The following is a 27287-nucleotide window of genomic DNA, read 5'->3' as shown; positions in this document are numbered from 1 at the left end:
GTCCTCTGAGTGGCCGTGGGGCCTGTGCTTGTCCTCTGAGTGGCCGTGGGGCCTGTGCTTATATTCTGAGTGGCCGTGGGGCCTGTGCTTGCCCTCTGAGTGGCCCCGGGGCCTGTGCTTGTCCTCTGAGTGGCCCTGGGGCCTATGCTTGTCCTCTGAGTGGCCTGTGCTTGTCCTGAGTGGCCAGTCCTCTGAGCAGGTACTTTCCAAGCCCTGGGCAACTTAGGAGATCCCAGCCTTAGTTGATCTGCACTACAGAGGCTGTAGGGACTCAGCTTCCTCTAGGATCTTTCTTACCAGGAAGTGTTCCAGCCTAAGAGATTTCTGGACAATGCATTAGACAGAATTCTGGTAGGATGCATTGAAGCTTCAGGAATTTGTAGCCTGGCCTCTTTCCTGCTCTCCAGTGTGGAGTTCACGATGCACCAGTTTAGACTAAAGGATGGGCTCCACAGGCTCCGCTGTCAGAATCCAGAAACTGACTTCTGGCTCAGTCACCACATTAGTCCCCATCCCCCACCCCTGCTTCCATCTGTCTGACAGATACCTGTAAGAAAAACTGTAGAGGAGGGTACCTTTATTTTTACTTTTGGCTTTGGGAGTTTCAGGCTGAGATCTACTGGCTCCAAGGCTCTGGACCATCATGCCAGAGAGAGGGTATGGTGGAACACAGTTGCTCAACTTGTGGTGGCCAGGGAGCCGAGAGAGACAAGGAGTGTCCCCCAAGCGTATCTTTTCAGGACACACCCTTGTGATCCTTAAACTAGGCCCCTCCTCCCAGTAATATCAGCCTAGTATTATTCCAGCCAGGCAGTAACTATTTAATTACATGAGAATCTTCACAACCCAATCACATCTCAAGGACTGATGAACCAAGCCATTTGCAGAAGCATCTTGGAGAACACTTCCTCTCAGAACAGCTGCTATTGGAAAATCCTCACTGGGAACAAGGGAGACCCTACCACCACTTTCACAAGATGATGGGAGGAAGAGTCCCCTGGGAATCTGGTTCCTTCTACAGTTTGCTGTAGGAAATGGAGGTTTCTGTCTAAAGCACCCTTCTCTCAGTGGCCCTCCTGCCAGATAGAATCTGACTGTTTGGGGCTGGTGGTTCTCATCTGAGGCAGGGCTTCTCTCAGCCGCTTACACATCACTGCTGGGGGGTGGTGAAGGGAGGGGATTCCAAAGGTTTGTCTGACTTCTTGCTTGTTGGCAGAGGTGAGAGAAGTACCTGGACACGAGTGTTTTCAGATATCCCTTGGAAACGCTCATATTCTGTGTGGCTGGAAACTCCAGAGCCCAAAGCCAGGAATTCACCTGGTACAGGGCTACACTTATGGATGCCACCAGTGGAGTGAAGAGACAAGGCTGAGCGTCTCAATAGGAACACCTCTCCTACCTATGACACCTAGAGGCAAAGGAAGGTCTGGCTATAGCTGTGCCTCTTAGAGCCAGGCCTCTGTGACACAGCCGCCTTCCACACAGAGCAGTTTGGAAGGACTCCTTCCTGCATCTTTCTTTCCAAGCAACCCTGTTCTGTTCAACTCGCATTTACAACATTTTCAGAAGGAGGAAGGCAAAAAAAAAAATCCTTCCATAAATTCATCTATATGCTACAAAAGCTTACAGACCTCACTGTCCTAAGTTCCATGCACCATGAACTTAGAAGCCATCAGATTTGTAGTCCTTCTTTTTGCAGTCACAGCAGGCCCATAGCAGGTAGACATAGAAACTCTCCCTCTGGCATCCAAGTGACAGCCCTTCAATAATGCTACGAGCAGGGTCTCTAGCGTTGCAGGTGAGAGCCACTCACACTCCCTGGGATTGGGACAGGGGTTATTGCAGTTACAACAGTGATCTTGCAAGGTGGAGTGTGGGTGAGTGGGTGCACTCGGAGCAGGGAAGGGTTTGGTCTGGTCTGCTCCAGCCCTTGTTGCCAAAGAGCATGGGCACATGCAGATGTGTGCATGTGTTGGTGTATGTACACATGCATGTTCATCCATGCTGATGTGTGCCTGTGTGTGTACATGCATGCTTGTGTTTATATGTGAACAGGACTCACACAGCTAGGGTGGGAACTGATGAAATGGAATTTAGACTACCAAAGGTCCCAGTTCTTTTGTCAGACTCTTGAGGCTGACTGAACTCTGGAACAACACATGGTTTCGAAGTGTGTTTTAGTAGTAACTTTTTGCAACTTTGTATCCTGAAGTTGAAAAATGAAGGAGAATCCTGGTTAGGGAACCAGTCTTTTGGGAAAGAGTGGTGTGGTAAATAGTGGATCCTGGGAAACAGTCAAGCACTGAACAGTTCAAGTGGGTCACAGTGGCCGAGGATGTGTTCATTACCCACCTTCCATGCATGAAGTAGAGTCCCATCCCTGGCACCACATAAACTGGCCATGGTGGAGCTTGCCTATAATTCTAGCCCTTGGAAGGTAGAGGCAGGAGATCAGAAGTCTAAGGTTTTCCCCACCTACAGAGTGAGTTGGGGACTAGCATGAACTACCCAAGATCTGTCTAAAATGGAAAAGCAGGATCCTAACCAGGCTGAGGTGCTAGAATTCCCTGGGGCATTTTGTTTATTCACATGACCGCCCTTAAAACAATGCTTCTTAGATCTCACCCTTCCTACTCTGCTCTGATTGGCCAAGAGGCTTGACACAGATCTATCCAGAGTTTGCCTAAAATTGGTGACATAAGGCAGAGACCCAGAGACAGAAAGTGAAAGGGTTAAGTAGTTAAGAGACCAGGTCTGCACACTAACATCTCCAGGAAAGACTGTCATCTGATAGCCCACACCCCCTCTTCCCTAAAGAGGGAAAGAGCTCACCCTGACACTCAGAAATAAGAGGAAATGGTGGGCTACAATAACATCAAACTAGAAAGTGCTGAAACCCCATTTTAAGAAGTGATCTTCTGGTCCTCTGCGTTACCTTTCTTTACATATTGTTCTAGGTTCTATCTTGCTTTCAGTTCATAAAACTGAAAAAGAGCAAACGGGGAGAGGTCTGTTAATAGCTTGTGCGAATCATTAAAGAACAGTATGCTTCTGGAAGACCTAGTGGGCTCGGTCAAGTAGGCCAGCCTGGACAAAGGAGGGCTGAACCAATTTGCTGAGCACAAAGACACATTTAGCCCTGGTATGCCTGTTCACCTTTCTACAGCTCCTATACTCAGATTTCTTGGGCAACTGTGTATCCACAGCTGCTGGCTCCAGGCAGCATCAGCCTTCCCAGTTTCAGTTTCGCAACTACACTCTTGGGAGAGTCTCAGCCCAAAACTCATTGACTGTCTCAGTGGCCACTTTGTTTGCTGACATCTTGGCTTGGTTTGGGCATTCTAAATTAATAACCATTTAGCTGGACTGGCTTAGAGAAAGAGAACGCTTCAGACTGGGCGACAGAGTGACTTAGAGACAAAGGTGAAGTCCTAAAAAAGGGTCAGGAAATCTCGGGTAGCAGGACCAGAATGAGTGTCTGGTGTTCATGCTTCTAGAAAAAACTTTGAGGCATCTTTCCTGGGTACCAATTACACTGCCACAGGAGACTCTGTGGACTGAAGCTTTGCATCTTGAAGCCATCACTCCAACCCAGCTGTGATGTCAGCTCCAGGCCTCAGTAGCCATCCTCTGAAGGACTATGAATTCTGCTGTCTTCACTCTTGTGACCACTCCCTCTTCTTCCACCCAGGCTAGTCGCCTGAAGAAGGCAAGCTCTCCTGGGACCCTAGGGAGTTCTATCTCCCTCTTTTCTTATCGGTTTCTTCTGGAAAGCTTTGACCCCTTCACCACAGCCTTCTCTGGACTTCCTGTTGGTGCTATTGCTCAGTGGGATAGCATATCAGTTAACTGGATTCATGGTAGCATGCCTGTGCCCTAAAGCCTTGTGCTAACCTCTGAGCAGCTGAGCCAGGGCGAGGCCATCCTAATCTTTATTTGTTCTGCTTGTGCCACATTCCTGCACACAGCAAGAACTGACAGAAAATATTTGTGGCTGTTGCATATTTAGGACAGTCACTCATGTGAGTCTCTGACTGTGTCTACATCCATTCTGGGATCCCTGAGCCAGGCAGGCATCTGCCAGGCTCCATTTGACCTACATAGGCCTGTGAGGTTTTCTGGAAGTCTGGAGTCACAGTACTCACAATGCGGGTGGCAGTTTTAATTATTCAAATCATGACATCAGAGTCAGCCTGTCTGTGTACCAGCCTAGCCATGCAGTTATGATCCTGAATAATTTATCTGGCCCCTCCCAGCCTCAGTGTCATGACACTAAAATGGGAGCAGTAACAATTGTAGAATTGCTTTGTGGACTAAACCAGGGTTTAAAAAGCACCTTGGCACCAAGCCCGAGTTGTACTTGTGCTCATTAAACTTAACTAACAAGAACCAAGATGACCTGTGGACAAACCAAGGAGGAACATTCAATAAAGGTAGGAAAGAATAGTGAATAAAAGCTTGCCGTAGGCAAAGCCCACATGGACGTTAACCAACGGTACCAACTTTAGAGAGGAGTTGACTAAGTCTGAAGTCTGGGCAAGGATGTCGTTTGAAAGACTCCCAGAAAAATACAACCTCTCCTTTGCTATGAACAGCCTCCCTGGTCAGTATGTTGCCAAGTTAGTGCCGAGAATGATGATCGGTTAGGCCTGGGCAGACTTTAGTTCCTGCTTGCATTCGATACTCCTGGGAGAACACTGAGAAACAGTGTCCATTTCTCAGAAGACAACCTTCAAGGCCACTCAGGATATCTGGCCCTAAGGACTCTCTTAGAAAGTTGGCATAAACATGAGCATTGAATGTTTGGTTTTTTGATTATTGTGACCTTTGTATATGGCACAGCTGGGAACATCATCTTGAGGGGTGCCCCTGATTTGAGCAGGCATCATTAGGGATGATCCTGAAACTGCTTTTCCTGGGAAACTCGGGCTGGAAGTCTGCAAATAGGCACAAGTCGTGTGATTTCTTGATTCAAAACATACCATCAGACAGCATTTTGCTTATGTAATTCTCATTAGCATATTAATTTCATATGGTCTTCGTTATCTGTTTTACCCCAACTTGAACCACTGCAATCAGCAGTGACATAATTTGTGCCCCAACTGAGTTCTTTGAGTTCTTCTGCTGACCCAGTGTTCACCACATGACTCTGGGGATCAGCAAGGGAAAAAAGATGAGCTCTCTTGCCTGGGGATGAGAATCTGGGGTCAGATGCTCAGCCTTAGGGAGCTCCTTGAACTTCAGCTCGCCACGTTGGAATGGTGTTTAACTCCCAGATGCAGAGCTGCTGGAATGCTTGTTCCTTGCTGGACAGATGTTACTAGAAATGTCCGGGATCTGCCTCCCTCTGGAATTGGCTATAAAGCTATGCTTTTCTCCTTGTGTATCTAGGGTCTCAGAAGCAGGAGTGGGGGGAAGGGACTCTGTTGTTGCATGTGGACTTGTATGTCATTGGCATCAAGAGATTAAGAGGACAACAAGGTGATTTGGAACAATTTTACATGAGCCTTCCCAGCCTCATCATCTTCACTATAAAAGAATGATGCCAGTTCTTCAACTGAATAGTTGCATTGTGGCATGAGCTATGGGTCTAGAAGTCCCTCAGCATCAAGCCCAGGATGTGCATTTCATGTTGGCCAGCCACTCATGCTGCCCCTCCAGGCTTAGATGTGACAAGCCATCCTTTGACAACTAGAAGACTTATCTTCCCCCACCTCCTATGCATGGGGAAGGTGGCCTTGGTTGAAGCCATTACTCCATCTATGTAGGGATGAAAAAGAAGACTCTCTTTGAGTCTGCTCAAAGCTTTCTCTCTCAAGCTCCTGTGAAAAGAGCTCCTCCACATGATAGATCTTTCCATCTCACTTTTTGATATGGTAAGAAAAATATGGCCATAAATTTACTGCAGAAGGTTTTATCTATGCTTCTGTTGTTCTAAAAAGCACTAAACTTACTAATTTGATAGGTGATGGAACATGATAGTGTCAGCCAAGGCTGAGTCTTTGCTGAGAAATTCGGATTCATTTTCAGTATCTCATAGACAGAACACTATACTTGAAATGAAAATATTATTATTGTTGGCAGAAGTGTCTGAATGATCTTCATCTTGTTTTTTCTTGCAGTTGATATTAATTTCCAGCACATTAAATGGTAACCTACATCTACAGGCATACTTAAATCATGGCAAGTTGTTTCCATGCACATACAGGCAGACAGGGAAGAAATGACTGACAACTTTAGCATCAAATTGATCAACATTTGAGAGTCCAGTTAACATTCCACTTTGCATTGAGTACTAAGACTATTTCTTAAATTCTGTTGCCATTGGAACAAAGGTGCACAAAGAGGGGTTTTTCCTGACTTTCAAGAATGAATTGCAAACAGTGAAATCAGTTCCCATTCTCTCTTAAGTTCCTGACAATGTGATCCTCCAAGGATGTCCATTCTCTTAGTTTTACAGACCACTGAACATCCGGATCGTGCTGGTGGGAGTAGAAGTGTGGAATGACATCGACAAATGCTCTATAAGCCAGGACCCATTCACCAGCCTCCATGAGTTTCTAGACTGGAGAAAGATAAAGCTTCTACCTCGAAAATCCCATGACAACGCTCAGCTTATCAGGTGAGCAGTGTCGTCCTTCTCTGTTAAAGATGTAGTGCCATGTGCTCATACTTTCCTGGGGTTACCAGAGCCACATCTGCCTACACAGCATACTGGTTCCTTCAGAGGACTTGCTTCCCAGCCTGCATCAGGGGCCAAACACATCCCTACCTGGCATCACACATCCATCGGGGAAGTCTCCTGTCTCCCTGCAGGACTCTCATTTATGGTCCCTGCCCCCATACCTGGATATTTTCTTCTATGCTAGTTTTTCTGGTATTATTAGTCTTAATAAGATTGCCTGAAGTAGTCTATCATTAGTAGAAAACTCTGTTTTTATAAGATCTGAGAGCAAGGCATTTGAGTAAAGATTGTCAGGTACCTGGGAAAACACCCAGGGCCTTTCTGCTCTGTTGGAAGAGTCCTCTCTGGCTTTCCAGGTCAGTGAGTGTCATCTTGACCCAGTAATCCTCACCCAGTCAGTATTCCACGGGGCACCTGCTAGTACTTTGAGTATAACAGTGACTAGTATTAAACCTTCTTGCTCTGAGGAATATCTGCCTGCTGAGAGAGAGCAGAAGAATAGAAAGCATTAGAGTAGCAAGTGCTGTGGAGATGTGAAATGAAGGGGGAGGTACAACTGTCCCGAAGCACGTGGTGAGTAGCTCCAGGTACCTTCGCATTTGAAAGAAGAGAATGTCCCTATATTAGCCTGAATCCATAGGAAGCAGATGTTTTCAGAAACGGCACATGTTTATTTTAATCTTTAAGCACTTTATACTATTATTTGCTTGTTCTTGTGTAACTTAAATCAGCAAAGTGAACCCCTTAGACACTGGGCCCCCTGTTCTTTGGCCAGTCAGATCTAGCGTGCTGAACATTCATGAGCTGGGAATGAGATGGCTCTGCCCTGCATTCCCTTTAGGAAACACCTCCATCCACCCTCAGTCTGTCGGTGCTCCCCGATCATTTACTCTAGCCATTTCTCCTGGGTCCCTTGTGGATGTGATTGGTTTCTTCCCATTTCATGCACTAATCAGTCCTGCACTGTTAAAAGTACATTGCATGTGCTTTAAGTTGGAATGTTTCGGGTTTTGTTTTTTTTCCCCACTAAAGGAATCTGCCCAACCTAAACATCTGGAAATAAGTTGACATCTTTAACCTTCTTAATTTACTTGTGTATATATACTTGTAACCATTCACCTGGCCTGTGTATATGAGCAGCTGTAAATACAAAGGCTGAAGTGCCTACCGCTGTGAATATGAGTGTATAGTTGGCCTTCCACATCTGAGGGAGAGTTCCACACCCATGGGGCTAACCAACCCCAAACCAGAAATGTTCAGAGAAGAGGTCGTATCTTTACTGAGCATGTGCAGACCTCCATCTCTTTCATCTCTGCATAATTCAGTGTAATGATTGATAGACAACTTAGACTGTATTAAGGACAAGTTATCAAGAGACTGGACTGTATAGATGCATAGGTTCTATGCAAACACCATACCATTTTATGCAAGGAATTAAGTATGAGTTGTGGTACCCACAGAAGATTCAAAGTTTAATCTTCATGGATAACAAGGAATAATTCTAGTCTCATAGATAGATAGATAGGTAGATAGATAGATAGATAGATAGATAGATAGATAGATAGATAGATAGGTAGGTAGGTAGATAGATAGATAGATAGATAGATAGATAGATAGATAGATAGATAATTGGTTCAAAAGAAAATAAAGAAAAAAGAAACAGAAGAGGGGTGGAAGAAGCAATGGTATTTATATAGTTGCTACCTCTGTACAGTTAATCATTGTGAAGATTTCATTTTATTTTATTTACATGTATGAGAGTTTGTCAACATGTGCCTCTACGCACCACATGTGCCTGATGCCCCCAGAGGCCAGAAGTGGAAGCTGGATCCCCTAGGACTAGAGTTACAGACAGTTGGGTGCTGTGAGTACTAGGAGTCGAATCCAGGTCCTCTAGAAGAACAGTTATCTTAACTGAGCCATCTCTCCAGCCCCATATTTGACTTTTCAAACTGTAACTGCATTGTCTGTTAGTACCTGGCCAACATAACATGACTAAGTGACTTGGCTACTTTGTAGGAGTCCAACAAATACGCATCTTAACATTTTAGTCCATGAGACTGGGATGAAGAAACACGCTGAGATAGTCGATTGTTATAAGTAGGTTCCTGATTAGGTTGAGATTCCAGATAGGAGAATGCCTTCTGGAAGTTCCCTTCCCAAAGCTTTCTCCCGATGCCAAGGCTTTGTGGGTGCTTACTTGCTACACACTAGCTCTGGAGAATTTCTGCCGATTTCAGTCACAAAGGCTATATTGGCAGAACACTCTGAAGGATTCTGTGTCTGGAGATGATGAGTTACACAGGAAAGCAAATTCTAGCTACAACAGAAAATATCCCAAGCTGTCTCCTATGTTTCCTTTAGCAAACAGTGATTCCTGGTAACTTCTCAGCCTTTCCATCAGCAGGCATTGTTTCAAAGGAACATCTCTTTACAGGAAGCAGGCAGACTACAACTTATAAATACAAAGTAACGCCTGGCCGCTGTCTGAGTCTGGACAGCAAAACCATACAAGAATTATGGGACCATCTTGCAACTGGAAAAGTAGAGTGTAATGAAAAAAAAAAAAAGATAAAAGTCTCAAGTAAATCCCCCCTCCTGGGGCTGCATCATTGGACATTCTGTGGCAGGCCTGCCTAACAAGGTTTGAAATGTCGGGAAATGCACCTGTAATGCATGAGATTAAAGGAAGTCCTTCCTTTTGTTTTTGTAGTGGGGTTTATTTTCAAGGAACCACCATCGGCATGGCACCCATCATGAGCATGTGCACTGCAGAACAGTCTGGAGGGGTTGTCATGGTAAGCCAAAGATGTCTGGGAGATGTCTTCCCCGTCTAATGATTTCCCCAGGAAATCTTCTCTTGTCAGACTTCTCGAAGCTAGCTCCTTCCCATGGATGCTTTCTAGATTTGCCTCTAACTTTTACTCTATCCATATTTATGATTTACTTTTTCACATGAGGGGGACAGTTTAGAAGGCACAGATGGTCTTCAAGGAAGGAAGCCATGGAAGAGTGGCCCCTTCTGTGGAGAAATATTTCAACTGGGACTATTGGTCAAAGTATCTCAATCCAGGAAAGTTTCCTGATATTGGAATGAGCCAGGACATGGGGGTTGCCCTCTGTGCTCAATTTGGGGGGAGGAGGAGGGAGGGGTAGACTGTGGTCTCACCAAATGTTGCCACTCAAGTAATTTTTTGATGGTTCTGCCCCTGCACCCAACAGTCAGAAGTTTGAGGTTTTTCACTACGTACCATTGCAAATGCTTTCCATACCTTCTGGCCAGAGCACAATTTGTCTTTATCATAACCTTATTCTTGGAAGGCAGAAGCCTGGGTTTATTGCTTTACAGGGCTAACTTTGTCATATGCAGGGCTATATATGTTTGTAGAAGGAAGTACAACGAGAAGCATGTTTGAGATTTCTTATGCGTTTAATGGAAGGAACTTAGACTTGCTGCCCAACAGGGGGGCTCCCTCCCACTCTAACCTTTCTGAAAGTTCTAGAAAGGATTCTCATACCAGATTGTCCCTTGAGAATCAAGTGCCCAGCATGGTACCAGCTCTCAGACAGGGAGTATCCTCGGAGCCTGTCCCTCTATGTCCATTAAATAAATATACTCTTGACCTCCCAAGAAGCCATGACTCCCTCCCCACCCTCCATATAGAGCTTCCTGAGTGTTCCGTTGTAGTAAAGAGTGGAAACAGTTACATTCTGCTGAGTGTTATTTTCTCTGCATACTGCCTAATCTAATCTTTCTAGTGACGGTACATAAACATTTTCCTCCCGTCTGGGAGCAGTGGTAGGTAATTTATGCAAGCATGCACTTCGTGGGCAGGCTATGTGGAGGGCCTGCACCCACTCGCTGGATGGCTGGCTTGAACGGGCTCCTCTCAGGTTTCCTTTGAACATGGAAGCCCTGTCGGTGATCTCCACCATGGAAGTCACTGGAAAGTTTGGGTTTTTGCTGGTGCCAGGTTAATTTCAAGTCAGATCATAGCTATGTTTTCATAGAACAGATTGTAAAGTTTTAAGAGGGAGTGATTTTCAGTTTCATGGTTCCATGGTTAGTCGCTACTGACTTCTCCACTTAAAACTGGCACACAAATACATTTAGGAGTCAAAATGGAATTCTTCATAAGCAAAGCAGGTCCTGCCTCTGCACAGGGCTGAAGCCTCCCATGTCCCACATGACAGAGTAAAGGACTTGTCAGCCCATATCCCTTGCTCTGTGTTCATAGAAGTCATTACCAAGAGCCCCTCCTTAAAATCATGCAGAAGAAAAAAAAAACTATTCTATTTTAAATATGTGAAAGTAACATGAGAATAAATGCCACTCATGTGTCATGCCAGGAGAGTCAAGTAGGGTCCAAAGTTAATTAATGAGGGAGCTGGAGAAATGACTCAGCAATAAAGAGTTCACAGTGCTGCTAGGACATGGGTTTGGTTTTCAGTACCCAAGGCAGGGCAGCTGCTGACCTCTAGCTCCAAGGGACCCAATGCCTATTTCTGGGCTCCACAGCCATGACACTCACGTAGGCAAACCCCCACACAAGACACAGGCATATACACACTTAATTTAAATATAAGTAAAATTTGTAAAGAAATTGGTTTTACCAATTAGATGGCATAGAATGTCTTTACATGCACCATTTTTATCCCACAGAGAAATACTGAGTAGGATGGAAGTTCCCATTATACAACAGCTTTAAATTCTGTAGGATTCATGAGACAACAGAACAGGATATTTCCTGTTCAAGCCTAAAACATCAACACTAGCTTTCTGTTACTGTGTCCTGAAGTTGAATTCATGTGTACTAGGTATGACCATCACCATCTCAGTATAGAGAGAAAAGAAGTGGTTGACAAGAAGGGGGAAACCTTTATAGAGCTGAACATATGATTTCTAAAACCATTTTCCCATTTTTTCAAGGTAAATCAAGTATTAGTTTTAGTAATTTAAAGCCATGCCTCTGTATCTAACTAATATAAAAAATAAAAATGTTAATTTGGGCATAATATCAAACACACAAAAAAGTTTTTTTCCCCCTAATTGTAAGCAGTTGTAAAGGACTTATCAGTAGTCCTTAAGACAGATTCTAAATTATCATTTATACATGATGTAAAACAACTCAAAAATAAATAAATAAATAAATATAAAACTGATAGTTCACCAGACAGAAAAAAAAGTCAGCAGTTGCGTATTCTAGAGGAACAAGTTCCCTGAGCTTTTTGCCAAGCATGCTAACAAAACTCAGCCCTTCATGTTTCTGCAGCAATATTCTCTTCACTAATGCATGTGATTAAGAATTGATATCCTGAAATGTAAAACCTGTAATACTTCTACAACAGGAAACTGTGAAATGTAAATGTAGTGATTTATCGGGAATTTCATCTATTCTAAGAACAGCTTGCTTTCTAGGCATGCTATTGTATTCTAGACAATAGGCTGGTGGCAGCCCTGCACGAGAGCGGCAGCATTCGTGGACGCTCACAGAAACACGCCTTTACCCCAGTCCACAGGAAGACTGGAAAGAAGAGAGTTTTCTAAAACACAACATCATACTCTCTTCTGGACATATTTTTGCATACCCGTTATCTCTTTCCAGGGTAACACAAACCAAAATTCAAGCAAGACATTCCTTTGCCCTCAAGGCATGGAACACCTTCTCCAAAACTCCATTCACTGGCAGAATTTCTATAAATCACATCAACTAATTAACCGATCTTACACTAAGTTAAATAACTGTATTTTTAGTTACGTTTAAATATCTACTTGAGCCAAGCTATCCAAGAAGGATATTAAGCTATTAAGCTGGAGGTGGCCAGCAGTGCTTGCTGATGGCAAAAAGTCAACGTGAATCCCAGAAGCTCCATCAGAGAATTATGGCTTTTTTCTCTATGTCCAAGGTCAACGTAAAGGGCCAGCAAGACTGAGACATAACTGAATTGTAATCTTAATTCAATTAACCTTCCAGTAAATTATGTTACATGATCAGTTGTTTCTGTAGGTTGACAAGAACTTTCCCAGAGTCATCCCCTATGGGCAGAAAGGAAGAAACAGGGTTCAGTCTAGCTGTTTCGGGTTGATCTGAAAGCAGCTTTCATCCTCTTAATCAGGCAGCCTTTTCTGTCTATCATTGGGAATAACTTTTTGCCTCTCTCAGTGGTGTTTTGCAGAAGGGAGAGCAGCAAAATCTTCATGTATAATAAGATGGCCCCCAGAAGAAGAACCCCGAAATGGGCTTAATGAAATAGGCCAAATTACTTCCCATGGTCAAAGTTAATAGCAAGGCTCTGTATTGGACCTTTATGGGGAATTCAGTTAAACCAAGTGTTAAGAATGAACAAATGTCAAGGGGAGGAAAGATGGGTGAGAAAAGGCCAAGCAGATGTGAACTGTAAATCTCTGCTCTTGTATGTTCTTTGAGGACCATTCAGACAGCCCCCTTGGTGCTGCAGTGACCTTGGCACATGAGCTGGGCCACAACTTCGGAATGAACCATGACACACTGGAAAGGGGCTGCAGCTGCAGAATGGCTGCGGAGAAAGGAGGCTGCATCATGAACCCTTCCACAGGGTAAGTACCAGGCTCCAGTGGCCCAAGCCTTAGCTGTACACATTGTGAATCGTGCGCTGAGATATGTCTTAGCAAAAGAGGATAATGCCCCCCTGCTCAGTTGTCTGACTAAAGAATCTACAGAGGTTTCCTGAAAGAAATCCATACACACAAGTAGCAAGACTGGACTGTGTGCTCTTGGGAGTCATGGATGGCCAGCTTCAATGCCACACAGCACAATGCTGGCCTCTCTGGGAAGCAGTGGGGATAGATGCTGTTATTTAGACATCACAAATGATCCCATAGTCTCAGCACATGTTTCTGATTTGAGCATAGTTTCAATTGGCATTGGCCAGAGGAGCCAGGCTTCTGAGGGTCTTGAGAATCCACCCTACAGAATCGAAATGTGTCCTAGAGGGTCTCCTTCTGGAGCATGCTGGGTAGAAGGTGCCTTCAACTCGAGTTGGATGGAGATGGGTCACAGTATCCCATGTTAACGGACCACTTCACCCGACCTTTGGGACGTGAATGAAATGACTTTCTAGTCCCACTATTGAAGACCTTGAGTGAGGTAGACACAGATCCCCTCTGGAAAGATTCAAGATGCAGATGTCCTCTGACAACTCTGAGTCTGCCCAAGCTGGACAGATTAGGCAAGCTTAGAAAGAAGAAGCCCATGCTGGTTTTGGTCCCTTGTCCCCTTATATCAAAATCCAAGAGATCCTGTAGGCATGCCTCTATCATGGAGCTTCCCCAGCCAAGCCTTCTGTGTATATTTGTTGAATTTGTGGCGGTAGGAGCAAAAAGTGTTGATGGAAGACCTTAACTGAGCTCTGGATAACCCGGCTCTGCAAAGCCTTGCTGTCAAGGAAACACCATCCTGTGAGGGAGAACACTCACCTAGGAGTTTTAAACTCCCAGGAGAGAGGAGGATTGTTGAAGAATGTATGTAGTCTCGCCTTTGCAAACAACATGGAGAGGGGCTCCTTACCAGTTTATAAGAAACCAATAAAGTCTAGGCTGAGCCACACAGCCCATATTAAAACATTGCCACCTCATGTCAGCCACTGCTCGGGTGCCCTGCATCACAGCAAGTCACCACTGCCTCAAGTCACCCTCATTGGCACTCAAGCTCTGCAGGGGCAACCTTTCCGTTCATGCTTCTGCTTAAGCATAATTCAGTGGAGACATGGAGGCCTTGTTTAGTGATGACAGGAACCAAGAGACTGACCGAAAGTGAGACTAGTTTAAAGCAACATTATCAGGGAGCTGTAAGCATGGCCCATCCTTGGCCCGCAGGCTACATGCAACCTAAAATAGAGATGAGTTTGGCTCAACACAAAATCGTGCTCCCACTCAAAACAGGATGAGATATTTCTTTTGCCATTTTATTTTTACAACTCAGTGGTGCCCTTCTCAAGTGTGAACTTTAGAGATGGCATCGTGTCACAGTGTCAAAGGATTAGATGTGCCTGCTAGAGACTAATGAGTGTTGTTATCTGAAAGGAAGGCTGGCCACCCTAACACATAATGCTCTCTATATACAAATCCAAATAGAGGAGAGGAACCAGCTGAACACTCAGGGAAAGGAGCCACCGCTTAGAGTGTGAGGTTGGTCTTAAGGCCTGCATGCACCTTCTTCCTCACTATACAGGAAGCCTTGATAGAGCTAGCTTCCTTCAGTAGCATACCCCTGAGTGGCTCAGAGTGGGACTGGCAGGAGATGGCCTGCAACAGGGTGATCTTTGTCTCTTCTCATTTTTGATGAACTCATTCGGAGGACAGATCACATGCTCTCTCTGTTTCATCCCCCTGATTATCCCACAGACACTAATCCATCCGCCCACACACCTCCAGAAAAGGTCCCCACTGGCCAACCGACTGTGTTGCCAGCTGACATTGCCAGTGCCTTTTAACTTTTGATAAGAGAAAATGGGAGAGGAGAGTCCAGATAGAGCTCTCTGGGTTGGTTGAAGAAATGTCATCCCAGTTCTGACCTGCTTGTTCGTCTGACCCGATTGTTCTCATGCCCACAGGCAGAGAGGAGCAAGCCCTGGGCCTTTCTGAGCCTTGTTAGCAAAATACCTAAATCCATCTGTGTGTCTTTTCTGCCTCCCAGCCAGCCACCCACTTATCCTCTTGAATAGGAAGCACTGTTTGAGGAAGACCCTACAGCCCTAAAGATTATAGACATCTGCAGGCGTGCTCTCTAGCACTCTTGGGGTTTTGTGTGAGGTCTTTCTTGCTGGCAGGTGTCCACAGCAGTGCTGAACAGTGCAGGCCGAATTACCCTAGAGCTATCTGAACATCTCAGGTAGAAATGACATTGTTCAGTGCTCAGCAAAACATTTTGAAGACTTCCCCACACACCAGGGGCTTGCTAATAGCCTTTATTTGATTTACTCCTTATTAGCAATGTCAGAGCTTTCTCTTTTGCTGAGCTGGTGTTTTTGTGTAAATCTTTTTCTATTTGGTTCCCACTTATGATCCCACATCCCTGTCCAGAGAGTGGTGTTTTTAATTTTCTCAGATGGAGAGCAACTTCCTAAGCAAGTGGATGAATTAATCACAAAAGCCCATGGTGAGGGGGAGAGCCAAGGGACCCAGACAATCCCCTATCATCCATCACCTATGGTGGAATTTCCCAGGCTGCTCCAGCATTATCTCATAGTGGTGGTTCCCTTGCCTCATGCGGTCCCTGAGAGAGGAGGGGGAGTGGATTGAATGAGATCATGCGCCTCTGTAAATTATAAATCACTCTCCAAAGACAAAGGAGTATTAGTGTCATTTAGTTCACAGAGACAGCAAGCACAGAAGTTGGATCTTTTTCAGAATTCCCACTGGTCAGTGGGTAGGACTTCTAATTACTGTGGCTGATTTTAAACTGATCCAAACACCAGCCTTCCTCTTGACTTTTTTCCTCCCTGCTGATTGACCCATGGGTGGCTAGTGTCAAAAATGCTGGTTAATTGAAGTCTGAGCCTGAAGTAGACCCAGAAAGAAAGAGATTAATATCAGATTTGATAGTAAGGGCTCAGAATCGAAAAGAAACAAATACCAGAAATGGACTAAAGGGTATATCCTGTAGAGAACCTGGTTTTCTCTTAATACAGTATTCCTGTATCCTAACTCTAAAATTGTGGTCCAACCCTCACCCCTGACAAATGGGACTGGAAGGCCTGCAAATACAAGCATGGAGCAGAATCCTGTGCAGACCAGAGTGCCTGATTTCCTTGCACACAGCAGCACCAGCTAGAGGGGGTTTCCCTATGGCTTGTCTTACTGATTTTTAGGAGTCCGTGATATTTTACTTTATGAGATATTTTTGTGAGTGTATTTTATGTCTTGAGACTAAGCAGTTAAGACCTGCCTTGGATATCACTCTTTGACATATGAGGTGTCTAGAGGTTTGTGTGAGAGTTAAACTCAGCAGTGTCCATCTAGGAAGGAGCTCCTTGGAACTTCTGGGTCTTCCTAGGTTGGATGGAATCGCTTGGGGTGCATTCATGCAAATAAGGATGGAGGAGTACTGAGAACATTTGTAGAGTTAGCACGATAGTAAATATAACTTGCTACAGTGGGGGAAATTAAGATTTACATTCAAAAATAGAGTTGCTTGTTTCTCTAATTTATATTATTGAGAGCTGGGCACTTAGGCTGTCTGAGAAGAATGCACAAGAATAGGCCACACATTGTGCTCTTTGATGAATGTTGAGTATACACCCATAACAGGGCAGACTCATATCTGTTTGGTTCCCATTATGATCCCACATTCCTGTCCTGAGAGTGGTGTTTTTAATTTTCTCAGATGGAGAGCAACTTCACCCTGTGGGTGAATTAATCACAAAAGCCCCAAGTGATGGGAAAACCAAGGGGGATTTGTTTCATTGTGGTAGAAGCAGATGAGAAAACCAGCCAACAAGACTCCTGCAGGTTGGAGTATCATAATTGGTCAAAGTGACTATTTAATGCTCAGCCACAAATGGGCCATGTACATCAGCCCCTCCGAGGCTCAGGAAACACCAATGAGTAAGAAGCAGAAAGAATTGAAAAAGCAGGAGGAATCTGGGAAATGGCAAAGATCGCTGATGTCTGAGCATGACATGGCTCTTTCACTCTTGAACTCATAGTAGCTGTGATTGCCTGCACAGCATCTGCACCATGTAGGATCCAGCAACATCCTGTACATGAGTGGTTCATCTACTGATCAGATGTCTTTGATATAAACAAACCTTTACCCATGCCCCCATATACCACCCTAATGAAGCTCACTGGATCACTAAACAACAACAAAAAGAAAACATTCAAGTCCAAAAGGACTACTTGGGACAAAGAAGGACTAGGGGAAGTTCTAGGGGTAGAAGATGAAGGGGGTCAATATGATCAAAATATGTACACAAATGAAAATGTCATAATGAGTGGGGTAGTGCTGCCACATGCTTTTAATATCAGCACTTGGGAGACAGAGGAAAGAGGATCTACCAGTTCAAGACCAGCCTGATCTACATAGGTAGCTCCAGGACAGGGAGGGCTGTTACACAGGGAAACCCTGTTGCTGTCTCTATCTCTGTCTCTGTCTCTGTCTCTGTCTCTGTCTCTGTCTCTCTCTCTCTCTCTCTCTCTCTCTCTCTCTCTCTCTCACACACACACACACACACACACACACACACACACACACACACACACACACAAAGGAAAGAAAAGAAAATATCAGAAAAGCATCATAATGAAACCTATTAATTATAATTAACATATGCTGGGGAGATGGCTCAGTCAAGTACTTGATGCACAAGCACTGAGGACCTGAGCTCAGATCCACAAAACCCAGTTATAAAGCTGAGCACAGGGCTTGAGACCTGTAATCCTAGGCTGGGTGAGTTCAGGTCCCCAGTGCCCTCTCACAAAGCTGAGCATAGTATCTGGGTCCTACACTCCTAGTGCCAGGGAGATTCTGGTGATTTCTAACCAGCTAGTCTGCCCAATTAATTAGCAAGTCCAGGCTCAGTGAAAGGTACTTTAAAGTACTCTTGAGACTGTTTGAGGAAAATACCCAGTGTTGACCTCTGTGTCCCCATACACACACATGAATGCACACTCATACATGTATTGACTCGCATTTCATAGAACATTCATGGTAGTAGGAAGACAGGCAAAGGATCTAGAGGTGACAAGTTGAAAGAGGCAGAGGCCTGATAGAAGTTTCTGTAGGTATAGGTGAGGGGTGTCTCACCTCTGAGTATCTCATCTATTTGTCTGAGTAGACATGGGTACCACGGCATCCATCAGTAGATACTTGTAAGTCCCTCTAAGGCAGTGCTTCTTAACCTTCCTAATGCTGTGACCCTTTAATACAGTTTCTCATGTTATGGTGCCCCCTCAACCATAGGATTATTTCATTGCCACTTCCCAATTGTAATTTTGCTACTGTTATCGATCATTAATATAAATATCTGATATGCAGGAGATCCTGCATGGGTTGCAACTCACAGACCACTGCTCTAAGAGGCAGACAAATCTTCAAACCGAGCCGTGGTACTATATTTCAAATCTTCCCAAAAGTGACCAATAATTGAATCCCATGTGTACAGGGAGCCAGAGTTGAAAGGGGGCCAGCTGTGAATGCATGGGGAGCAAAGGTCAGCATGAGAACCTTCAAGGGATTGAGCAGAAGTGAGGCTGTCCTCTCCCTGAGCATTTCCAGCTCATCCCAAGCTACGGAATTTCTCTTTGAAGGATTTGCCTGAAAATCCATGTCAAGGGGATGGAATGAACAGTGGTTTCCTGTGAAAGCTCCCAGAGGCTGATAAGAAGTACCAGAGCCTAAGAGTCATCAACATAGAATAGACACCCCATCAAAACCTACCCCTTCCAAGTTCTGAACAGCTGTGTAAGATCACAGAACACTCTGGACATGGAGGGATTTGCAAATATGGGGCTGAAGGCACTTATGTCTCTGAATCATCTCATTTGAGGATGACAGGGCTGTGGGGGCGGGTGGTTCTCACTGAAAAGTTTTATAAAATCTTCACTGTTTTTTCTCAAAGTGTTGGGATAAATGATGGAAATCTTTATCCAAGGGAAAGGGGAAAGGGAGAGCCTTAGTAACAAAAGGGGGACTCCAGGAAGATGAAATATGACTGGTCAAATCAATTTCATTATCCAGCTGGCATCCTTGGGTCAGCTCCATCCTGATTTTAGCTTAGGGGAAAATGGCCTGGAGGAAGGATAAGCACATTGGGAAGTCCTCATTAGTGTACAGCATGCTCCTGTGTACTGCCTGGGTAAGTAGATATAGCTTACTGGAAAATAAAAAGAGTTGGCTGCAGTTAGTGCAGGCTTCAGATACTATATAATATTTATATAGGGCTTAGCAGAATGTCTTTTTTTTCTCTCAGGCTGGACACTGAATAAGCACTGCTCCTTGAGTATTCCGCCTAGGGGAGATAATACAGGAAGCATGCCATCTACCTCTATAGATGACACTTGTGCTGTCCTGGGTCGAGGAAGAGGACACAGTATGTCCATTTTAGAACTAGAGGAACTTGTGCTCAGAAGTCTTAACAAGCCACCAAATTTCTATACCATCCAAGCAGAAGCCCAGGGATGTAAAGCTGAGTCACCTCCTAATATTTTTGCCACATGAAAATAGTCACATCCATATTTGGACTTTGTGTAAGAACAAAGGCCTTTCTCAGAATAAAGTATCCCTATGCAAATTCTGGGAGGCAGAAGACAGCCCCATTTGGAAAATGGTTAGGTCTACAAAACTTCAAATTATATCACTTCAGCAGATAATTCTTGTCTGTCATGGCCTCTTTAATCCAGCACTTTATTTGTAAAGACATTCTAGTTGGCGCTCACCCAACCCCATTCCCTCCCATGGGAACCCCACATGGCTTCCTCCTCTTTCTAGAGAGTGGTGCAAAGGTTCTTACATGAAGGCAAAGGTAACTTCTGGGCCTCTCTACAGCTATGCTATCCAGAAGGAACCACGTTATGCTCCATAAGGTCAGACGCTTGTTTTATTCATTGCTAAATCCTCGGCACCTGAATAGCACCCAGCATGCACTAGAACTACTATATCCTGGATGACAGGGTGGGTGTGTTGGTGAGCAGATTGATGGGTCAGGGGTAAGTGCATAGATATAAACTGAGGCATAGATGGGTGGATGTGTGAGTAGGGATGGTGTGAATGGGTAGGGATGGGGTAGATGGGTGAGTGGGTGAGTGGATAGGTGGGTAGATGTATAGATGGATAGGGGATTGGAGTGATGGGGAAAAGATGGGTGGATTGGAGATTTGTGGATAGTTGGGTGGATAGGGAAATGAATAGATAGATTAACAGGTTGGTGGATAGGTGGATGGATGATGGATAGGTGAATGACAGATAATGATTGCATGTGTAGATGAATTGATTAGTGGAAATTACTGTATAATCACATATTTCCTATTTTAATGACTAAAGCTTTAGAGGATAAAATATATAACCATCATCATTTTATCAAATTTAGTATTTGTACAACCTCCGTTTTCCTCTTCTGTGTGCACCACATCTTCATACAGTAGGATTACAACCACTTACAATGGACTTGATACAATCAGTAGAAAACCTTACAAACAAACTAAAAGTAGGATCTGAGTAAACAGCCAGGATGAGAAGGCCAAGCTATTCTGTATGCACTCCATGGAGGGCGAGGAGATGAGAGAAATTTGCTTTGCAAATGTGGGGCCTTCCCAGTGGGGCTTTTCCTGTAGGTATGCCAAAATAACATGTACAATCTAATAGTTCTAGGACATATGAACAAACCCCCCATCATCCCCACTAGACCTCACTCCACTGCACAAAGAACTCTGGCGTCTTTCTCATGCTGCTTGTCACAGCCCTGAGAACACAGACACACTCAGCTCTCTCTGATGAATGAGAACACTCCAGGTCAGGGAGGACGTAGGCCCAAGCTCCTGCCTCCAAGCCCAGTCCTTTGCCCTTCACCAGGTACCAGCGAGCTTTGCGGCCTCAAGCTCTCGGGACTTGGGAATGAAAGAGTCTCTCACCATTCCTGTATTCCCTGGTGGGAACCGAGGCAAGAGAGAACTGTTGGGACCAGGATGGGATTTATGCTGATTTTTGCCATAGCTGGGGGTTCAGAGTTCTGTTATGGCTGCTTTCCCCAGCAAGTCTGATGAGAAGCACCTTTCTCCTGAGAAGCATGGTATGTGCAGGTGTGTCTGCTACAGCAGCAGAAAGGGGTCTGCTACATGAGGCGTATAAGTCGTCCCTCATTAAGCACAGCACCTGTTCATATCCGTCAGCACCCAGCCCTGGAGAGCCGCACAAGCAGCAGCCTTTCCATTTAACCAAAGTTAAGCTGCTCATCTGACACAGAGCCTCTGCTGAACCAACGGAGAGCAGAGGTCCCTTCTGTCTGAACACTGTGTTCCCTGCCACTGGGTCCTCGGCTTTCAGGACTTCACTTCTGGAGGGAACATCTACTCTGTATAGAAGTGAGGAGCCGACAGTGGCAGCATCCAGAAGCCTGCTGTGTACAACTCAACTCACCACAGCTCAGTTAGTGTCCATCTATTCAAATTCCTGGGGAATTAGATTCTCCACTTTAATTACGTTCCAGTGAGGAGGAGTATCATTGGTCGGAGCTCACATGTTTACCTCCATGAACAATAATGTTCAGCAGATGAATTCCTCCTGTGCTCCAGTTTGTCCATGTCCACAGCCATGTCCTACAGAAGTGAGGACATTCGGGAGCCTTCACCCCAGCCTGCATCTTCCTTAGCCTTCAGTAACCCATCTGGCAGGCCCACTGCGTCAGCATTGGTTCTGGTGAAGTCACTGCTGTTCTTGCAAGGATATAAAGATGCAGTTCCCATGGTTTTCACTAAGGTCTAGACCATCCTCTGAGCCAGTGTTCTTGGTGTCCAGCCCATGTACCATCAGGTGACAGAATGGATTCAGTTCATGTCTCGCTCTGATCTGAGTGATCATCCTGTCCTGTGGGAAGCTAATTTGAGACAGAATGGATCACAGTCTAGTTCAGATGAACTCAGGTGTACTGACCCTTGTTCTCCATCACACCAAAGACCTTCAGGCAAGTGCTTCAAGGTTCATTTTGGAACTAGAGAGGATCCCCAGGACTCACCTTTATTTCTCTGGCTCCTAGGAGTCCCAAGGCACTCAGGTGACTGCCACTTTCTACAAATAGTACCTGCATGTCCCCCCTCCATCCAGCCCTTTGTGCCAGGTCCCGTCTGAGGAGCCTCATGGCTTGTGCCTGGGGTTTGGGGGAAGAAGCTCCTGACAGTCCTCCCAGGCCTAGAGAATGGAGAAGATGGCAGGCTTCTGCCCAAAAGCCCTGCGTTCAGTCCCAGCTCTGTATCACTTCAGTCCCAGTAAGGCTCCTCGCTTCTCTGAATTCCAGTTCTGAACTCCTCAACTGAAAAGCCACAGTGATAAAATTTGACTCATGGGATATCAGGGGGAGGAGGTTTATTAAGCAAATGGTAGATACTTTATGTGTTTCTTAAGCTCCTTAAGTGTAAACCCATAAGTTTACATGGCGATCCTATCAGACTGCTGAACGAAGGGTGCCAAGGGTGCCAACATCACCAGCTAGCCCAACTCAAGGGCCCACTTGGTTGCACCTGAGTTCTGTGCTTGGCGATGAAAAGGTTTTATGCAGAGGTGCAGTTGCAAAAGACCTGAAGGCTTTTCTGACAATGGCTCTGGAATCTGGGGTTTAAAGCTCACTGAGGTATACCCAACCCAGTTGTGACTTCTTGTACTTTCTCACTGTGGGAGGACCTAACCTTGACCTGGGAAGAGAAGTGGGATGAATGCAAAGCTGGCTCTTCCATGGAGACAGCATAGAACAGGACATTTCAAAGGACTGAGCTGTTTCTTAAAAGTCTATCTTTGCACTGTGGTCCACAGTGACCATGCTTGGAAAAAGATGGGAAGACTTAAGGATCTTGCTTCTGGAAGATGAGCTTTAGAGGAAATGTGGGGAAAGCTATAGAGAATTGAAAACAAGGGGAGGCTGGTAGCTGCCTTCTAAACAGTGTGTTCTTGTAACTGATCTGTGGTTGGCTGGCTGGCTGGCTGGCTGTTTGTTTGGTTGCTTGGTTATGCTTCTAAGTCCTGTTCCTATTTGCCTTTTAGAACCCAGAAGTCTTTTTGTTACCCAGTATGGAATAAATTGAGAGATACTGTGTGTAACTCTTCCTCATTTGGCTTTGCAGTTTATAGGGTTGTTGTATTCTAGCCACAGTTATGACAGGTTGCTGTATTCTGGCCATAGTTATGATGGATTCTATACTATCTCTGAATGTTACTAAGCCCAAGAATGAGCAAGGCAGTCAGAGACTTTAGGGAAGATACTGTGAGATTACCCCTAAAACTTTGGGGGATTTGGTTGAAGTTCTGTTGTCTTCATCCTCAGAGTGGGAGGTGATGAGCCCCACCTTATAGATATAAAAGGCTCGAGGTAGGGCTAACAGACAGGTACTCAGACATCCTCACCCTGGTTTTCTTCCTCCCCACCAGCTCCATACCACACTTCCCAGAGGAAGAACATTCCCAATCTGCTCTTCTGTGGCTTCCATCTCAGTCTATAAATAAAAAGTCTCCTGCATCCTATTTTCCAGGAGCTGTTGAGTAGCCCTTTACAGTGATGTCACTTCTCCTCCATGAATATGTGAGTTTGGAGTTTGGTTGTAGTTGTTGTTGGGTTTTCTGGTCTGGGGGTTTGTGTTTGATATGTATAAGTCTTCCCTGGGGAAGACTATTTTTCCCATGCTCGGCATTCCTTAGTTGCCCATAGTTCTCTGTCTAGAGGTGGATCCCCTTGAGATCTCCTTTTGTTTTAATATGTTGACTCTTATCAACCTTGTTCAGGTCTTAGCTAGGCAACCACATTATTCCCTGTCATTTCTGGTCCTCTGACCCTTACAATCTTCCTGTCCCCAATCCTGAAATGTTCCCTAATCTCTAGGTGCAGGAGTTGTGTTGGGTCTAGGAGCCCTATGATCATTTGTAATCTGCTTTTTGACCAGTCATGGTTTCTGTAATGGTTCCCATCTGTTGCAAAGAGAAATGTCTTTGATGAGAGGTGAGAGCTACACTGATCTGTGGGTATAAGGGCAAGGATTTAGAATGTAGTTAGCAATTATATACTAGTTTAACAGAGTGACAGTTGTGGGTTCCCCTTGAAGGTCCATGACCTCACTAGCTCCAGATAGTTGGCTAGGTTTCCAGTACCAATACTGCCCTTGCTGAACAGGCCTTAAGTGCAATCAGAGAGCTTTTCCCACTAAGATGTGAGCACCATCATTGCAGCCGTCTGGTTATCATACTGGTCATTGTAGTTTATAGGCATCCTCCCTCCTTTGCAAGGTGCACAACAACTTCTACTACTATGAAAACTGGTCTTTAGGGAGGAAGCTTTCCAGTCAGATCCAGCTTGGGTCCTCTGGGTCTTGTGTTAAAATTAGGATTTGGGGTCTGAAGTGTATGGGGTCTTCAACTATAGGAACTTGCCTTCAACCTCTGGGAGGCAGGCAGTTGAGGGCAACAAAAGAAGCCCATATTGCTTGGGGAGTCTTGGACTATCCTAACCAACAACTTGAAATGAAAGGTATTGGAATTTTGTTAATGTTTAGATATTGGGGGGAGCTTTGTCAGCCCAAGTGAGATAACTTCATTTAAACTATATTCGTATATATATATATATATATATATATATATATATATATATATATATATATATATATATATATATATATACGTATATATACATATATACATATATATACATATATACATATATATACATATATACATATATATACACATATATACACATATATACACATATATATGTATTATATATACATACATATATACATGTGTACACATAGTTTTCCATGAATGCAATTTTAGGTAAATAATAACATGATGCTTCCTTTATGAAGTTTCCAGGCATCCTAGTGTTAATTTACCTCCTCTCCTCATCTCCTTTTGTATTGACATCCTTCCTCTCTTGAGTTAAAGTACCCCTATTTTACCCATTTCCTATTTCAAATCTCTTGTTAACCTGTCATTCCCCTCTCAACTACTTACACACACATACACAAACACACACACACACACAGAGAGGCAGACAGACAGACAGACAGACAGACAAAGACAGAGGAAGAGAGAGAGACAGAGACAGAGACAACCCAAAGGCACTTCTTTTACTTGCCTGGTTTTTTCAGTCACTCCATGTTGTATACTCCCATCTGAAGTCCTGTAGCTAGGAGCCATAGATAAAGAGAAAGCATGAGATATTTGTCTTTCTGGGCCTGGCTTACTTCATCCAATATGGTCCTTTGTAATTCCATCTATTCACTTGCAAAGTTCATGTTTTAATTTTTTTCTTATACCTGAACCCCATAGTGTCTGTGTACCACATTTTCATTATCCAGTTGTCAACTGAATGACATTTTGTTTGCTTCCATGCCCTAGCTCTTATGAGTAGAGCATCAGTGAACATGGTGGAGCAATTGTCTGTGAGACAGGATGTTGAGTCCTTTGGACATATAACAAGGAGTGGCATAGCTGACTCATAATGGTAGATTTATTTTTACCTTTTTAAGAGTTCTCCACACTGATTTCCGGAGTGGTAAACACATTTGCAATCCCACCAACAGTAAATGAGAGTCCCCCTTCCCCAGCATATTCTTAAACACTTATTGTTGGTTATTTTATTGATTGTTATCGTTCTGACTAAGGTGAGATGAATTCTCTATGTTGTTTTGATTTGTAGTTCCCTAATTGTTAAGGACAATAAACATTCTTTGAGAGATTTCTTCCTTTGAGAACTCCTTGTTCAGACTTGTAGCCCAATTGTTTGAATGGGTTGGGATTGGGGCGGGGAGGTTGAATCTTTGTTTTCTGAAGTCTTTTTATGTTTTAGATATGAATCTTCTGTCAGATGTATAGCTGACAGAGATTCTCTCCCATTCTGTGGGCTTCCTCTTTACTTGATTGTTTCTTTGCTTTTGCAAAAGCTTTTTAATTTTTGAGGTCTCACTTGCCAATCATTGGCTTTAATTATTGGGCAAATGGAGTCCTCTACCATGTAGAGCACTATCTATGTTTTCTTCTAGTATTTTTTTTTTCAGTCAATTTAAAGAGATAAACATGGATGGCTTCCCACCCCAATTTCCTCAAAGCTAGCTTTCTCCATCACACAATCATATGGTATCTAATCTATGCTCATTCAGGGCCTGTGAAGGTCCGTTCCTCTTCCTTCATCACTGCTACAGCTCCGAGCTGAAGTAATGGAGTGGGAGACTGAACCAAATTGCCGGGGAAGCAACAGAGCCATAGGAAACTGTGAAGCCTGCAGCTCCTGTGTCCAACCTCCTCCCAGAAGCTTGGCCTGGAAGCCTAATTTTTACTGGGGAAGTAGTTGTCTCCTAAGGGTTCCCAGAGAGCTTTCATTAAGCAGAGAACTCCAGACTTCTGTCAAGGTTGATAAACTGGCTCAGTATGAGTCACCCCAAGTCTACAGCCATGAAATGTACAAGAGGCTTGAACAAGAAAAGGCTTTTCTGACTACAGGTTTCTCAAAGTAAAAGTTGTCCCTAATCATGTTTTCTTGGCAGTTTAGAGACAGCTGGACAGCTGGATATTGAGTTGTGACTGCCTGTATAGTGGGAAGATCTAAGTGGCTTCCTCTTTTTTTATTTTTTTAAGTAGTAAGGTTTTATTTCCCTGCAAATCACCCTCCTTTCTACTTCGTTCTCTTTTTATGTCTAACCTTGCATCCAATGTGATAAGTTGGCCCCAAGTGTCCCCGGCAGTTAAATATTAGAGAAAAGGGTGACTGTGTCTAACAAGAGGTCGTATCTGAGCAGGAACCACAGCGGGATAGTGGTGGTGCCTGAGATAAATTCTCTGCACAGAACTGAAAGCAGCTTTCTTTTCTGGGTCTCAGGTGCAATTATTTTAAAGTGTTCCTGTGCCCGGGGACAGAAGCATGGGAAATG

At 44.3% G+C, this 27287-nt stretch overlaps 1 protein-coding gene across 1 annotated transcript in view; it reads left to right on the top strand.

The window, feature by feature from the left end:
* The window catches only part of Adam12 (ADAM metallopeptidase domain 12), a 335037-nt gene that overhangs the window by 253383 nt on the left and 54367 nt on the right, over nt 1–27287 (top strand). Inside the window, exons 9-11 of the mRNA XM_031388629.1 lie at nt 6453–6622; nt 9399–9483; nt 13114–13262. Coding sequence (XP_031244489.1) covers nt 6453–6622; nt 9399–9483; nt 13114–13262 — 404 coding nt within the window. The remainder of the gene's footprint in view (nt 1–6452; nt 6623–9398; nt 9484–13113; nt 13263–27287) is intronic.

Source organism: Mastomys coucha, unplaced genomic scaffold (genome assembly GCF_008632895.1).
Source record: "Mastomys coucha isolate ucsf_1 unplaced genomic scaffold, UCSF_Mcou_1 pScaffold21, whole genome shotgun sequence".
Classification (NCBI taxonomy): Eukaryota; Metazoa; Chordata; class Mammalia; order Rodentia; family Muridae; genus Mastomys; species Mastomys coucha.
This window is presented reverse-complemented; position numbering and strand designations above follow the sequence as displayed.